Below are 12,956 nucleotides of genomic sequence, written 5' to 3'. Positions count from 1 at the left end.
GGAACCCTGACAGGCACACCCAGGTGCACCGTATGAGGAGGCATGGCCAGGGCTGAAACCTCAGCTCTGGAGCTCAGAACTAGTGCCAGCTCTGAACTGACTCACCATGTGACCGTCCGTGCTGGTTGCCTCAGTTTTCTCCTCCATGCAATAGGGACTCTGGACACCGCTTGACCCCGCTTCCTGGGGAGGGAACAATTCATTCACCAACAGCTGGAAGGAGGTGCTTGGAAATCCTCTGGGGGTGGGGGAAGGGGGAGAGGCTACAGCCAGGCACAGCCTGTACACTCCCTGCTCAGCTGGTGCAATTTATTGCTGTCCATGCCTAAGGGAGTTGAGCCCCAGCAGTAGGAGGCGCCGTTCAGCATCAGAGCGGGGCTGCTTTTAGAATAACCCCGAAGTCAGAAACACCCCCGGGTAGGGGGGGGGGGGAGTGAAGGGGGAAGAAGCTGTTCACAGAATATCAGGGTTGGAAGGGACCTCAGGAGGTCATCCAGTCCAACCCCCTGCTCAAAGCAGGACCAATCCCCAGCTAAATCATCCCAGCCAGGGCTTTGTCAAGCCTGACCTTAAAAATATCTAAGGAAGGAGATTCCACCACCTCCCTAGGTAACGCATTCCAGTGTTGCACCACCCTCCTAGTGAAAAAGTTTTTCCTAATATCCAACCTAAACCTCCCCCACTGCAACTTGAGACCATTACTCCTTGTTCTGTCATCAGCTACCACTGAGAACAGTCTAGACCCATCCTCTTTGGAACCCCCTCTCAGGTAGTTGAAAGCAGCTATCAAATCCCCCCTCCTTCTTCTCTTCTGCAAACTAAACAATCCCAGTTCCCTCAGCCTCTCCTCATAAGTCATGTGCTCCAGTCCCCTAATCATTTTTGCTGCCCTCTGCTGGACGTTTTCCAATTTCTCCACATCCTTCTTGTAGTGTGGGGCCCAAAACTGGACACAGTACTCCAGATGAGGTCTCACCAATGTCAAATAGAGGGGAATGATCACGTCCCTCGATCTGCTGGCAATGCCCCTACTTATACAGCCCAAAATGCCATTGGCCTTCTTGGCAACAAGGGCACACTGTTGACTCATATCCAGCTTCTCGTCCACTGTAACCCCTAGGTCCTTTTCTGCCGAACTGCTGCTGAGCCATTCGGTCCCTAGTCTGTAGCGGTGCATGGGATTCTTCCGTCCTAAGTGCAAGACTCTGCACTTGTCCTTGTTGAACCTCACCAGATTTCTTTTGGCCCAATCCTCTAATTTGTCTAGGGCCCTCTGGATCCTATCCCTACTCTCCAGCGTATCTACCTCTCCTCCCAGTTTAGTATCATCTGCAAACTTGCTGAGGGTGCAATCCACACCATCCTCCAGATCATTTATGAAGATATTGAACAAAACTGGCCCGAGGACCAACCCTTAGGGCACTCCACTTGATACCGGCTGCCAACTAGACATGGAGCCATTGATCACTACCCGTTGAGCCCGACAATCTAGCCAACTTTCTATCCACCTTATCATCCATTCATCCAGCCCATACTTCTTTAACGTACTGGCAAGAATACTGTGGGAGACTGTGTCAAAAGCTTTGCTAAAGTCAAGGAACAACATGTTCACCGCTTTCCCTTCATCCACAGAGCCAGTTATCATAGAAGGCAATTAGATTAGTCAGGCATGACTTGCCCTTGGTGAATCCATGCTGACTGTTCCTGATCCATTCTGAAGCACTTAGAGGAGAGGAAAGTGATTCCTTGAGGACCTGCTCCATGATTTTTCCAAGGACTGAGGTGAGGCTGACTGGCCTGTAGTTCCCAGGATCCTCCTTCTTCCCTTTTTTAAAGATGGGCACTACATGACCCTTTTTCCAGCCTGTTCTGTGCTGTGAGAACGAGGCGGGTGGGCAAGTGCTGCTGCTACATGTTATGAATTATACCCGATAGGTCACGCCCACAACTGCTGCGAATTATATCCGATAGGTCACGCACAGTTTGAATCTAGGCTGAGGCACATGATCAAAGTCCACAACTGCAGAGTTCCCAAAAAAACACCAAGTTCATTACGCTCGAGCGTGGTGCCCCCCTGCTAGCCAGAATACAGATTATACAAAGGTTATATACCTCTTAGCAAAGCATGTTGCCCTTGTGCATCGGAAACCTTAGCCAATAAACAAACCCTTTTCTTATCTACCACCTATCCCTGCTTGGTGCATTCCTCGTGCTAAACTAGTATGTTAATTACACAGCATGGTACTAAAGCAATGCATCAGTAACTTTTATTATCAGGATGGGAGGCCTCACATCAAAGGCCAGGAGATAGGGAGTTAGGGACAGACAAAGAACAGATATCGGGAGTCAAGGCAGGCTGGAGACAAGGAGGAGGGTTTTCACAGGAATGCAGTATCTAAGGAACACTTCTCCTGGTGCACGATGTGCTTCCTTTTAGACAATGGTGGGCCCCAAACCAAAATGGAGTCACATGTACTAACTTTTCCTTAACATACAGAAGGGAACAGGCCATCATCTCTGGGGCAGGACTCTTTATTACAGCCACCGCACTCACAGCACCCAGTAACAGGGATGAACTGGGGGGCCAGGGGGCCAGTGAGCAGTGGGCACAGGGATGACCACAGTCTCCCTGCTGGCCCCCATTCCCACCGATGAGATCCTGCTCTGGGCAGATCCAGGAGCATTGAGCCAGCTCTTGGCAGGACTCCCGTTAACATCACTTCTGCTTGTCTTGCCTACAAAGGGTGTGTAAGTCAGAGCAGAAGGGCCCCAGGGACTTGCAGGGGGAGGAGGGTAAAGTGGGGGAGGTGCTCAGGAGCAGGGGGAGGTGGCAGAGTCACCCGCTCTGGCTCTGTAACCCTTCCAGCACAGCACGCAGAACGGCTGCTGCTGCCACGGCCCCTGGGTCTGGTAGCTCCAGGCGGGCTGAGCTGATGTAACTGGCCCTGCCAGCGCCTGCTTCCATGTTCTTGGTAGATTCAGCCGCAGCCTCTGCGCTCTGCCAAGAGACCACGGGAGGGAGCAGGTTATGGGCGGGAGTGTCCCGAAGGGATATGGGAACACAACTGGGTCGGGCATGCAGCCAGTAGTTGGGGGAGAGGGGCTTCCCTCTACAGCTCTCCCGATGCCCCTCCATCCTGCCCCCCTGAGCTGTGCCAATGCTCCTCAATCCTGATCCACAGCTCCCCTGCTATCTCGGCACCTCCAGAGCTCTGCTGATACCCATCACCCCCTGCTTTTGCAAATTGCACCATAGGAATTTTCCTGCCTGGATATAGCCAGGGCCTGTGTTTTACATTTCCATCAAAGACAGCAGTCCACTGGCACAGCACCCCCATGTCTCACGCTAGGCTTTGGCTCAGTTCTTGCTAAGAGCCATTCACCCCCCTTCCTGCAGCTTTCTCAAGGTGCTCAAGGGCTTGCCTGCCCCGACTCTGCTCATGAGACCAACAGGGTCACAGCCCCACATCAACTCCCTTCACGCGGCTTTGGAATCCGCTCAGGGGCCCATTCAGCTGCAGGCTCCACCCCTTCACTAGCTCCTCCCTGTCCCACTGAAGGGTGGGGCCTGGTGGGAAGTGAGCTCTAATACCTGAACTGCCTTGGCCAAAACTGGCAGCAGGTCGGCGCCAGGGGCCTGCAGGGCACGCAGCTCCTCAGCAGCAGCACAGAGCGAATCCAGCTGCCCAAGACACAAGTGGAAGGAGTAGTGAGGGCAGGGTTCCTGGGAGACGGGGCAAGTGGCTGGGGTCAGGGTTACTGAGCAGAGGTTGCCCCTGGATCCCTCTGGGGGGCAGTGCCAGCCTGAGCCAGCAGGGGGCAGTGCCAGATGGGGAATACCCCTGTGTCCGCACTGAATGGCCTCCCTTGCCTTCAGTGTTGCCTGTAGATGGGAGCAGGCATAGCACCAAGAGGGTGGCAGTGTAACGGGCACGGGCAGAGCTTTGCTTAGTCCCCATCACATCATGTGCCCAGGAGGCAGGGCAGCTGCTTGTCACTCACCATAGTCCTGTCCCCGGGTGCGGCTCCCCCATACCTGGCACAGAAAGCAAAGGGATCAGTAGCGAGCACAGAGAAGTGCCATGGACCCACCGCGGAGGGGTCACAGGCTGCTGGTAGGGGTGGGAATGCCCCATTGCCCTTCCCACTCAGGGTCCCCCCTCTCCTGGCAGGGCCAGGCACTGCTGCAATTTCCCCCTGGACCCACATGACCCTCCACCCGCCTTGTGGGCTCTACTCACCGCTGCATGGCTTCGATGCCGGCCTCCATGGCAGCAGCCCAGGCCGCGGGGTCACTGTGGCTCTGCAGGGGCTGCGCAGCCGCCGTCAGGAACAGCCCATACAGCTACAAGGGAAATGCCAGGCTGCTCAGTAGCAGTGCCGCCCTGACGCAGGGCGATGGGCACAGAGATGGCAGGGCTCCTACTCCCCCGAGGTGATGAAATACCATCCCTCCCATGGGGCGATCGGACACAGAATCCATATACCACCCCCAACCTTCCCGCAGGCCTCATATCTTCCCACAAGGGCCATAATGCACCCCCTGCCAAAAGGGGGGGCAGGGATCAGCTCAGCGGGGACAAACCTACCCAAGTCCCCATCTGTGGCACTCACCGCCCCTGAGGACCCCCCCATCTTCTCTAGCAGCAGCCTGGCCAGGGTGGAGAGGAGCTGGGACGGTCGGGCAGGCAGGGGCGTCGAGTTCAACCACTCCTGTATGGCTGGAGACACATGGCACCTCGGGTGACAGGCGAAGGGACTGGGCTTAAGAGCTGGCTCCCTCCAACCGGTCCCACCCCAGGAATAGCAAGGGCTTCGGGAGCAGAGGGGCACCGGGCGGAGCTCACAGGATGCTCCTGGGGCACAGGAGGGATCCTGAGATCCAAAGTCCTATGGGGAGCCAGCCTGGGACCCCTGCTCTATGGGGGCCTTTGGGGAGCCAGCCTGGGTCCCTGTACCCTGGAGGAGTGATGTGGGGGAGGGGAGCCCCATGTCCTCCAGGGGGGATGTGCCAGATGGAGGGGAAGGGAGCCCCATGCCCAGGGGATAATGAAGCTGGTTCCTGGAAGTGAGCAGGCAGAGTGCTCTCAGTGGGTGCACCACAGGCAGCGCCAGGGTGACCACCCCTCCCCGAATGAGGGTGCCTGAGCCCCAAGTTGCCCAGTTCACGTGGCTGTGGGCACTGAGGGGTAGCCAGGAAGCGGATGGAGACTCCTCTACCAGAGGGGGCTGATTTGGTCCTTCCTGGCCAGGGCTGGATCAGAACTGTCCACTTTGGACTGAGATGGTCCCCACCCCTCCGTAAGCTCGCCAGCTCCTCTGCCCTCCCACAGAGGGAAGGAGGCCACCCCCAGAAGCCAGTGAGCTGGGATCCCTGTGCCTGTTGTGAGCCCCAGCCTGGGGGAGCTGCTATGGATTGTGGGATAGATGCTGGCTCCCAGCACTGACCCCTGGCAGCCCGGGCATGGGTGCTGCCGCAATCGCCATCCCCCGCCGCGCAGTCCAGCTCATTGAGCTCCTCCTGCAGGCCCAGCAGAGTACTGCACACCCGCTCCAGAACCAGCTGCACCCGCTGGGAGGCTGGGGCTGAGGGAGAGAGGGGGCTGGTTAGATGTGGGAGGAGGTGCCTGGCTCGGCATGTGGGGCTGATCCTGCAACACTCATGGCTGTGCCCTCGCACACTCACTGCCCGGGCATTAGATCCTGTGACACGCGCATGCCCATGCCTGTGTGTCCCACTCAGCCTTGCCCCCATCTCAGCCCAGTGCCCTCTGCCCTGGCATCCTACAGCACACTACAAATGTCAGCGAGTCCAGGAGCACAGACCCCCATTTCCCCCCAGCCAGGCAGAAAGGAACCAACAGCACCCTGTCCTACAGATGGCGAAACTGAGGCACAGGGGAGAAGTAAATTGCCTATGATCACAGATGGTCAACAGCTTAGATGGGAACACCAACCCCCATGCTCTAACTACTAGACCATACTCCCTTCCCAGTGCTGGGATAGAACCCAGGAATCCTGCCTCCAGCCCCACACTCTACCCACTGGACCCAACCCCCCCAGCCCCGCCCCCATCTGAAGAGATAACTCAGGAGTCCTGATGGCCAGCCCTTCCTCAGCCCCACGCTCCCTCCCTGAAGCAGGCATAACAGGGCTGCTCGGTCTCTCTGTCCCCCTACCCGTCTCAGGACTGCGCCCACTCCCTCTGCCCTCAGCAGGCAGGGCAATAGCAGGGCCTCAGCCAGTGTCCCTAGAGCTCTGTCCAGCGATGACCAGGAGCAGAAGCCCCACCCTGTACCTCCAGCTGGGATGGGCTCCTCCACCTTAGGTCCCTCCTCAGGTGCAGCCAGCACTCTGCTCCGGCCTGTCACAGGTACTCGAGCCAGGTTGGGCCAGGCCACAGCTGTGGTCTCAGCATCTAGGGGGAAGACAGACGGCAGGGTCAGGCCCAGAACCCTAGCCTCTTGTAGGGTCTGGCTCCAAGCCGTCTGGTTAGGAGGGCTGAGGGATTAGCGCAGGGCAGGCCAGGAAACACAGGGTCCTCTCTGCCTGTGGCCAATCACAGCCCACCCACTGCTGGGCCCAGTCCAGGCTCATGGCCCAGCCCCAGGAGATGCCACCACCGTAGGCACTGAGGCCAAGGGCCCGAGGAGCTGGGCATCAGCTACTCTGCCCATGTGTGCCAGAAGGGGTCCCACTGCTGCCAGCCTCTGGCACCCCAAGAGCATCGCTTCCCTCCCATCCCTCTCGTGGGGGAAAGATGGCCCCTTGGCACCTCACCCAGGGCCATCAATCCCCGTTTCATCCCCAGCCCTGACACCAGGAGGGAAAGCCTCACCTTCCCCACAGCAAAGTCATTCGGCACTGGAGGGTACCTCCCCTGCCCCCATTCCCTGTATAACCCCCAGCCCAATGCCAGGGGGAAATCGATGCCCCAGGGCCTCACCGATTAGTCCCAAGAGGTCATCATCTGCCAGCAGGAGGGTGAGGGACACACCAGCCATTTCCAGTGCCGTCATGAAGGTGCCAACCAGGGCTCGAGCAACGCAAACACCTCGGTCCTCTGGGGTGAGAGGGAAGGGAGACTGTGTCGAGCAGAACAGGAACCAGAGCTCAGTGGGGACCCAGCAAGGGGATCGCAGAGGTGTTGGAGGAGGGGTTGGAGCAGGGGAGGGAGGGAAGGAGAAGGAAGCAGTCCCTTCTCTTCTTCCCCCTGCTCTCTCCCAGTGGGATGGCAAAGAACAGGACCAGGCAGGGAGATCAGGGGGTGGGTAATGGAAGCTAAAGGACCTTGTGGGATGATCCAAGGCCAGAAATCCAGGGCAGAGAGGTCCTGGGTGCAGTGCCGAGGGGCCCTAGGCACACACCTGGGGAGCATTATACACACAATCCAGGCACAGCCTCTATCCATGGGGAGGAGGAGAGAGACCCCCCTGCATCCCCTCCCATCTGAGCCCCTCCTCCTGCACTGTCCTGTGCCTGTCCCACCCCACTAGCTCTGGGCCAGGCCAGGCCAGGTACTCACCAAGGCAGTGTACAGCCGCACCGGCCACCACACCCAGCTCCAGGAAGGACAGGCCGCCCAGGTTGTTCACCACCAGCACCACAGAGGCCCCTAGAAGGCAGAGGAGAGTGAGTGTGAGCCCTGCCCTGCATAGGGGGAGCCAGGTCAGGGGAAGGGGTCGCTCACCGGGCTCCAAGGCCACGCGCGAGGCGTTGGAAGAGCTGCTCATATGATCGAGCATCGTCTTGACGATTTCGTCCGCCGGCACCATCTGCCGGGAGAGGAGGAGATGGATGGGAGTGGGGCAGCCAAAGACTTGAGGACAGGCGAGGGGGGAGCCAACCTACCTTCATCCTGCGCACGCCCGCCTCACCATGAATCCCTGCGGAGACAGGAGGGGTCACCAAGGCCTCCGACTGCTCCCTACCCCTATTGCCAGCACCTGATTCCAAACCAGAGATGGGGCCTGGGCCATGGGCACCCACAACAGTGACCAGTGGGAGCTGCCTGGCCCTGGCCCCTAACCCCCTTCAGGCAGCACGGCCGCCCGGCCCGTACCCGGGACCCTAAACAGTGGATTCTTAGGCACCATTGACAATGAACATCTCAGGCCCATCGGCACCTGGGCCCTGTAGGTGATGGGTACCTGGACCGCCTTTGGACCCAAACACCCAGTCCCCACCCCCAGAGAGACAGCCACAGACAGAAGGGAGACAAGGGCAGAGGGATGCAGCCAAACGCAGGATAGGCACAAGGCAACAGACACACAGATGTGGAGGCAATTCCTCACCCAGGCCCAGCTCCAGCTCGTCCTGAGCCAGCTGAAAGGTAGGCCCCGAGCCAGGGACACTGCAGGGGGACAGGCTCACACCCAAGGTACCTGCATGGGGAGGGAATGAAAGAGTTAACTTCACCTCGCTGGTGACAGGCACAGGGATGCTGGGCCAGAGGGATCTTTCCATGTTTTCAGGGAGAACGACTCCAGGCTGTAATCAGCGCCGAGCCCTCTAGAGGGAGGAAGGCAGAGGTTACCTGGCAGGGCTGGGGCTGAGCAGGGGCAGGTACCAGGTCTAGAAGAACATCTAGGCATGGGGGCACCATCTAGGTTGGGACTTGAGATCTCCTGGCTGAGACATCCCCGGGGGAAGCTCCCTATTGCTGTGGGGCCACACGTCCCTTCCAGACCCCCTCCCTCACCCATCAGCAGCTCCTGGGCACTATGGTGGGAGGCAGTGCTCACCCCAGCCCATGCCAGGAGTCCCGAAGCACTCACCCATGGCTCCTGCAGCAGCCTTCACCCTGTGAACAACCTTCTCCAGGCTCGCCCCGGCCTCTGCCAGTGCTCCAGCCACCTGCCAGGAGAAAGGCTGTGTCAGAGCCAACTCAGGATGCTGCTCCTCCCTGTAGCCAGCCCTGAGCCCATGATGCAGGGCTGCAGTCAGGGGTAAAACCCAACACGGAGCAAGGCATCTGATTAGCATGCGTGCTACTGTAGCACCCGCGGGCCCCAACGTTGGACCAGGCCAACTATGCTGGGCAACACACACACACAGCAAAGAGATGGTCCCGCCCTTTGAGAGCTCCCAATACATGGATGAGACGAAGTGGATGCAAACAGACAGTGTCTTGTGGCTACAGCACTGGGCTGGGACCCAGGAAACCTGGGTTCAATATCTGCCTCTGCCACAGACTGCCTGCTCCAGGTCACTTCCGCAAAAAAAAAAAAAGACATTTCTTTGGCCTGTCTTGTGCATTTCCATCACGTGTCCTTCAGGGCATGGACTGACTCTCCTTGTGTCTGGGCAGCACCGGGTACAATGGAGCCTTGATCTTTCTGGCCTCTACTTGCTAGGAGATACAAATAAGTCACTGCAGTAGTGACTGCCTAGAGCTAATCATCACAGAGAACCATTCCCCCACAACTTAAAGCAACAAACTCAATGCAGACAGCTCTGTGCCTGGATTCAAAGACTCCTGGTTGAGTGGGCAGAGTCTGTAACCCAAACATCACAGCTTCCTGCTGGCCCCAAAGCCTCTGCTGGACCCTGACTAGATGCACAAGTGAAAGTGACCAGGCTGACTGTCCTGGGAGAGCAAAGATGGGGTCAGTTACAACCCCACCAGAGTCCCTGGCACTGCAACCAGGGCCCTGGATGTGGACAGCTAAATCCCCTGGACAGGAACAGCTGATCAGACCCCTTCAGGCTATCCAGGAGATTTGACTCCAGCAGGCAGAGCTGGATCCAAGGCTGCTGGGAAAGTAATTGAGGGTTGGTGGTTTTGATCTGCAGTAGGCCCTGCACAGTGAATGGCCACTGGGGGGCTGCCCCATCCCACTCACCTTGTGTATGAGCACCGTGCCACACAGCCCTCTTCTCCCCGCTTTCTTCTGCGTGGTGAAAGCGCTGTCGTCACCTACCACCACCATCTGCACATCGGCCCCCTCCGCCCGCGCCCGCTCCAGTGCCAGCCCGAAGTTCAGCCGGTCCCCAGTGTAGTTCTTCACGATCAGCAGCGTCCCGGCTGAGGGAGACAGAAGGAAGTGAGGTGCCCCAGTTGCTCTCTGTCACTCTTAGGAGGGACCTCCCACCTGACACTGCACTTCTGTACCTGAGCCAGCCTGCGTCACTGCCCGGATTGCTGCCAGTATGCTGCCCACTGCAGGAGAGGTGAAGACGGCGCCAGCCACCACTCCGGTGAGCATCCCCTTCCCGATGTACCCTGTGCAGGGGAAGAGAGAGTGTGTCCTGTTAGGGGTCACAGTGGGAGAGCCTCACTTCCAGCATGCACTGCTTCCTGTCATGTCTTCAGCAATAGGATCCCCCACTAGCGCCAACCCCGGCATGCTCCCGTATAGCAGGGCCCTGCCACCCACATTCAAAGGCCTGCAGCTGTACCTCCACGCTGCATTAGTGACTCACCATGCTGGACAATGAGATTGTCTCCTGGGCACTGGGCTGGTAACCCACCCTCAGGCTCCCGCGCTCCCCAACCACACCTCCAGCCTGGCCCAACTCCCTGTTCCTGGCACCACATACCTGCATGTGCGGGCTCATGTCCCGACCCTCCTCCAGATAGCAGCGCCACCCGTCCCCGAATGTTCTCCAGGTCGGATCGCAGTGCCACCTGGTGCCCTTGCAGGAGCTGGATGGCCGGGTTACAGGCCACCAGCCCAGCCAGCGCATCGTCCGCACAGCCTGGCACAGAGTTCACCAGCTTCTTGGAGACCTGGGAGGCAGTGAGAGAAGGAAGTCATGCAGCTCCTGACTGCACTGCTGCTGGCAGGGGGCTGGCCTGGGAGGGTGTTACCTGGGTAGTTAGGGGTAGATGAGTTACTGGAAACAGATGTGCTTTGAATACACAATTGCAGGGGCTCAAACAACACTGCTCTGTTGGGAGGACTGGCTGGCTGGTGGGGGAGAAAGAAATGGACCTTTCCCCTGCCCTGGCTCCCATTCAACCCAGGGCAGCGGGACTGGCTGGCTCAGGGGGCTGAGAAATGGGATACGGTGCCTTTCCCCTGCAGGACACTGGGAGTTCCTTGTTACAAGGGAAGCAGAGGCATGGTTCCTCATAGGTCCCTATTACCGCACCATCCCTATCTCCACACCCTCATATCTTATTGCTCTATGCTGACACTCCCCTCCCTTGCACAACCCTGGGCCTCCCCAATAGATGCCAGCCCTGCTCTGCATGGGGACTGGCCCCCACCTGGCCAGCCTCTGCTCATACAGCCCCACTGTGCCATGCATCTGGGGCATGGCTATGCTGCTGCCAGTTAGGGACCAAAGTCAGAGGTCCTTGTGAGGCATTTACTCAAGAAAATCTCCGAGTGACCCAGAGGCCTCAGGAACAGGACCTGGGACCAGAGACCAGTCAAATGCAGCCAGCACAACTACTCTGGGATGCCGATCATAGCAGGGTACCAGTACTCCTCATGCTGCTGGAGGGGCAGAGATCCAAGTCAGCCCATGCAGGGCGGAGGATTTACACCCCCATTGCAGTGTGAATGGGGCCCCAGCTATAGTCCCCCCGCCTATCAAAACCTCCTTTGAGGCTGAGACTCACCTGCATGGGGGCAGGATTGAGGCACCCGCATAGGCAGAGCAAATCCCAGCAAGGAGAAAGGGCCCAATTCCGCCTAGCAAAGCTGCCCTCACCTGGGGCAAGAGATCGGGAGTCAGATAGGAGAAGTAGCTCTGGGGGTGAGTCGGGGGGACTTCTGTCTTGCTCCAGACGGACAGGAAGGGAGTGGGATGCTGGACAGGACAGCAAAGCAGCCCTGTGGTACTCAAAACAGCCTGAATCCTGGCTCCGGGGCCACGGACTTCAACCTAAGTCCAAACTCTGCCTGGCACCAGGAAGAGGATGTTGCAGAGGGGCAGGGAAGGGTGATCCCAGGATACACCCACCTGACCCTGCTCAGTGCTCCAGTGAGACGGGCGTCCCTACTGCCTGCCATGCTCCCAACCCAAAGGCCAAGCCTGGCACTTGGTGTAAAACACAGTTGGGTGACACCGCAACCCTGCTCCCTGGGCCGGCAGGGTCAGGTCCCTATAGGGCAGGGACACAGGGAGAGGCAGCAGGAGGGGAACGCGAGAGGGCACGGTGGTGGGGAAACTGAGGCAGGCGGCCACGGGGCTGACAGAGCGGGCACGGCCCCTTCCATCAGGGGCATCACGTGGCAATGCAGCGGAGATAGCAGCCAGGATACTACCAGCATGGGCATGGCGGGAGGGATGAGGCAGGGAGCCACCCACAGCGGGTGTCGGGCAGATGTGGGGCAGCGCGAGGGGCACGGTGCCCCCACAGGGGACGCCGGGGGCGAGGACAGGAGCACGGGGCCACCCATTGGGGAGTAGCGGGGGCATGGTGCCATCCACAAACGGGGGGCGTGTCCGCAGCACAGCCCCCACCTTCCTCCTCACCCGCCCGCCCCCCGACTCTTCTGCTCGTAGCGGGTCCGCCGGGAGGGGCAGAGTGTCCTCTCCGTCTTCATCCGGCCCCCACTCTGCGCGCGCGCACCTCCCCTTTACCGTGCGCGCACGCGCGGGTCCTCCCGGCAGCCGTCCCGTGATGCCCCGCGCGGCGGCGGCGGCGGCGGCGCTCTGGCGGCGGTATCTCGCTGGTGCGGGAGGCGGCAGTGAGAGCTGCGCGGGTCTCGTTCTCTGTGTCTCGTCGGCCGCCCCTCCCCCGCCATGTCCTACAACTACGTGGTGACGGCGCAGAAGCCAACGGCCGTGAACGGCTGCGTCACCGGTACCGGCCGTGCGGGGGGGTGAGGGGCGGGGCCTGGCGGGGGGGCCCTATGAGTTGGCGGGGGCTGAGGCGAGGAGTGTCTGCGGGGGCCGGGCTGTGGGGCGGGGGCTGGGAAGGGCCCGGTGGGGGGCGGTGTCAGTCCCTGCAGCCCGAGGGGTGACAGCTGGGCCTTGGTCTCTGTTCGTGGGCAGCG

At 59.5% G+C, this 12,956-nt stretch overlaps 2 protein-coding genes across 6 annotated transcripts in view; one reads left to right on the top strand and one right to left on the bottom strand.

Moving 5' to 3' along the window:
- The window catches only part of TKFC (triokinase and FMN cyclase), a 22,959-nt gene extending 10,354 nt beyond the window's left edge, over positions 1 to 12,605 (bottom strand). For 2 of the 5 annotated variants that reach the window (XM_077820884.1, XM_077820885.1), the window contains exons 1-18: positions 12,433 to 12,536; positions 11,573 to 11,664; positions 10,543 to 10,732; positions 10,115 to 10,225; positions 9,846 to 10,027; positions 8,778 to 8,856; positions 8,295 to 8,384; positions 7,852 to 7,886; positions 7,691 to 7,775; positions 7,526 to 7,615; positions 6,947 to 7,063; positions 6,299 to 6,418; positions 5,449 to 5,586; positions 4,615 to 4,721; positions 4,242 to 4,345; positions 4,003 to 4,036; positions 3,593 to 3,682; positions 106 to 183 (exon numbers count right to left, since the gene is read on the bottom strand). In XM_077820884.1, the coding sequence (XP_077677010.1) occupies positions 106 to 183; positions 3,593 to 3,682; positions 4,003 to 4,036; positions 4,242 to 4,345; positions 4,615 to 4,721; positions 5,449 to 5,586; positions 6,299 to 6,418; positions 6,947 to 7,063; positions 7,526 to 7,615; positions 7,691 to 7,775; positions 7,852 to 7,886; positions 8,295 to 8,384; positions 8,778 to 8,856; positions 9,846 to 10,027; positions 10,115 to 10,225; positions 10,543 to 10,732; positions 11,573 to 11,578 (1,656 nt within the window). In that variant the 5' untranslated portion in view covers positions 11,579 to 11,664; positions 12,433 to 12,536. The other 3 variants (XM_077820883.1, XM_077820881.1, XM_077820882.1) reach the window with 3 other exon arrangements.
- Positions 12,587 to 12,956, top strand: part of DDB1 (damage specific DNA binding protein 1) — a 24,028-nt gene continuing 23,658 nt past the window's right edge. Inside the window, exon 1 of the mRNA XM_077820894.1 lies at positions 12,587 to 12,763. Coding sequence (XP_077677020.1) covers positions 12,703 to 12,763 — 61 coding nt within the window. The 5' untranslated portion in view covers positions 12,587 to 12,702. The remainder of the gene's footprint in view (positions 12,764 to 12,956) is intronic.

The sequence above is a fragment of the Eretmochelys imbricata genome, chromosome 6 (assembly GCF_965152235.1).
Source record: "Eretmochelys imbricata isolate rEreImb1 chromosome 6, rEreImb1.hap1, whole genome shotgun sequence".
In the NCBI taxonomy this organism is placed as follows: Eukaryota; Metazoa; Chordata; order Testudines; family Cheloniidae; genus Eretmochelys; species Eretmochelys imbricata.
Note: the sequence above shows the minus strand (reverse complement) of the source record. Positions and strands in the feature narration are given on the sequence as shown.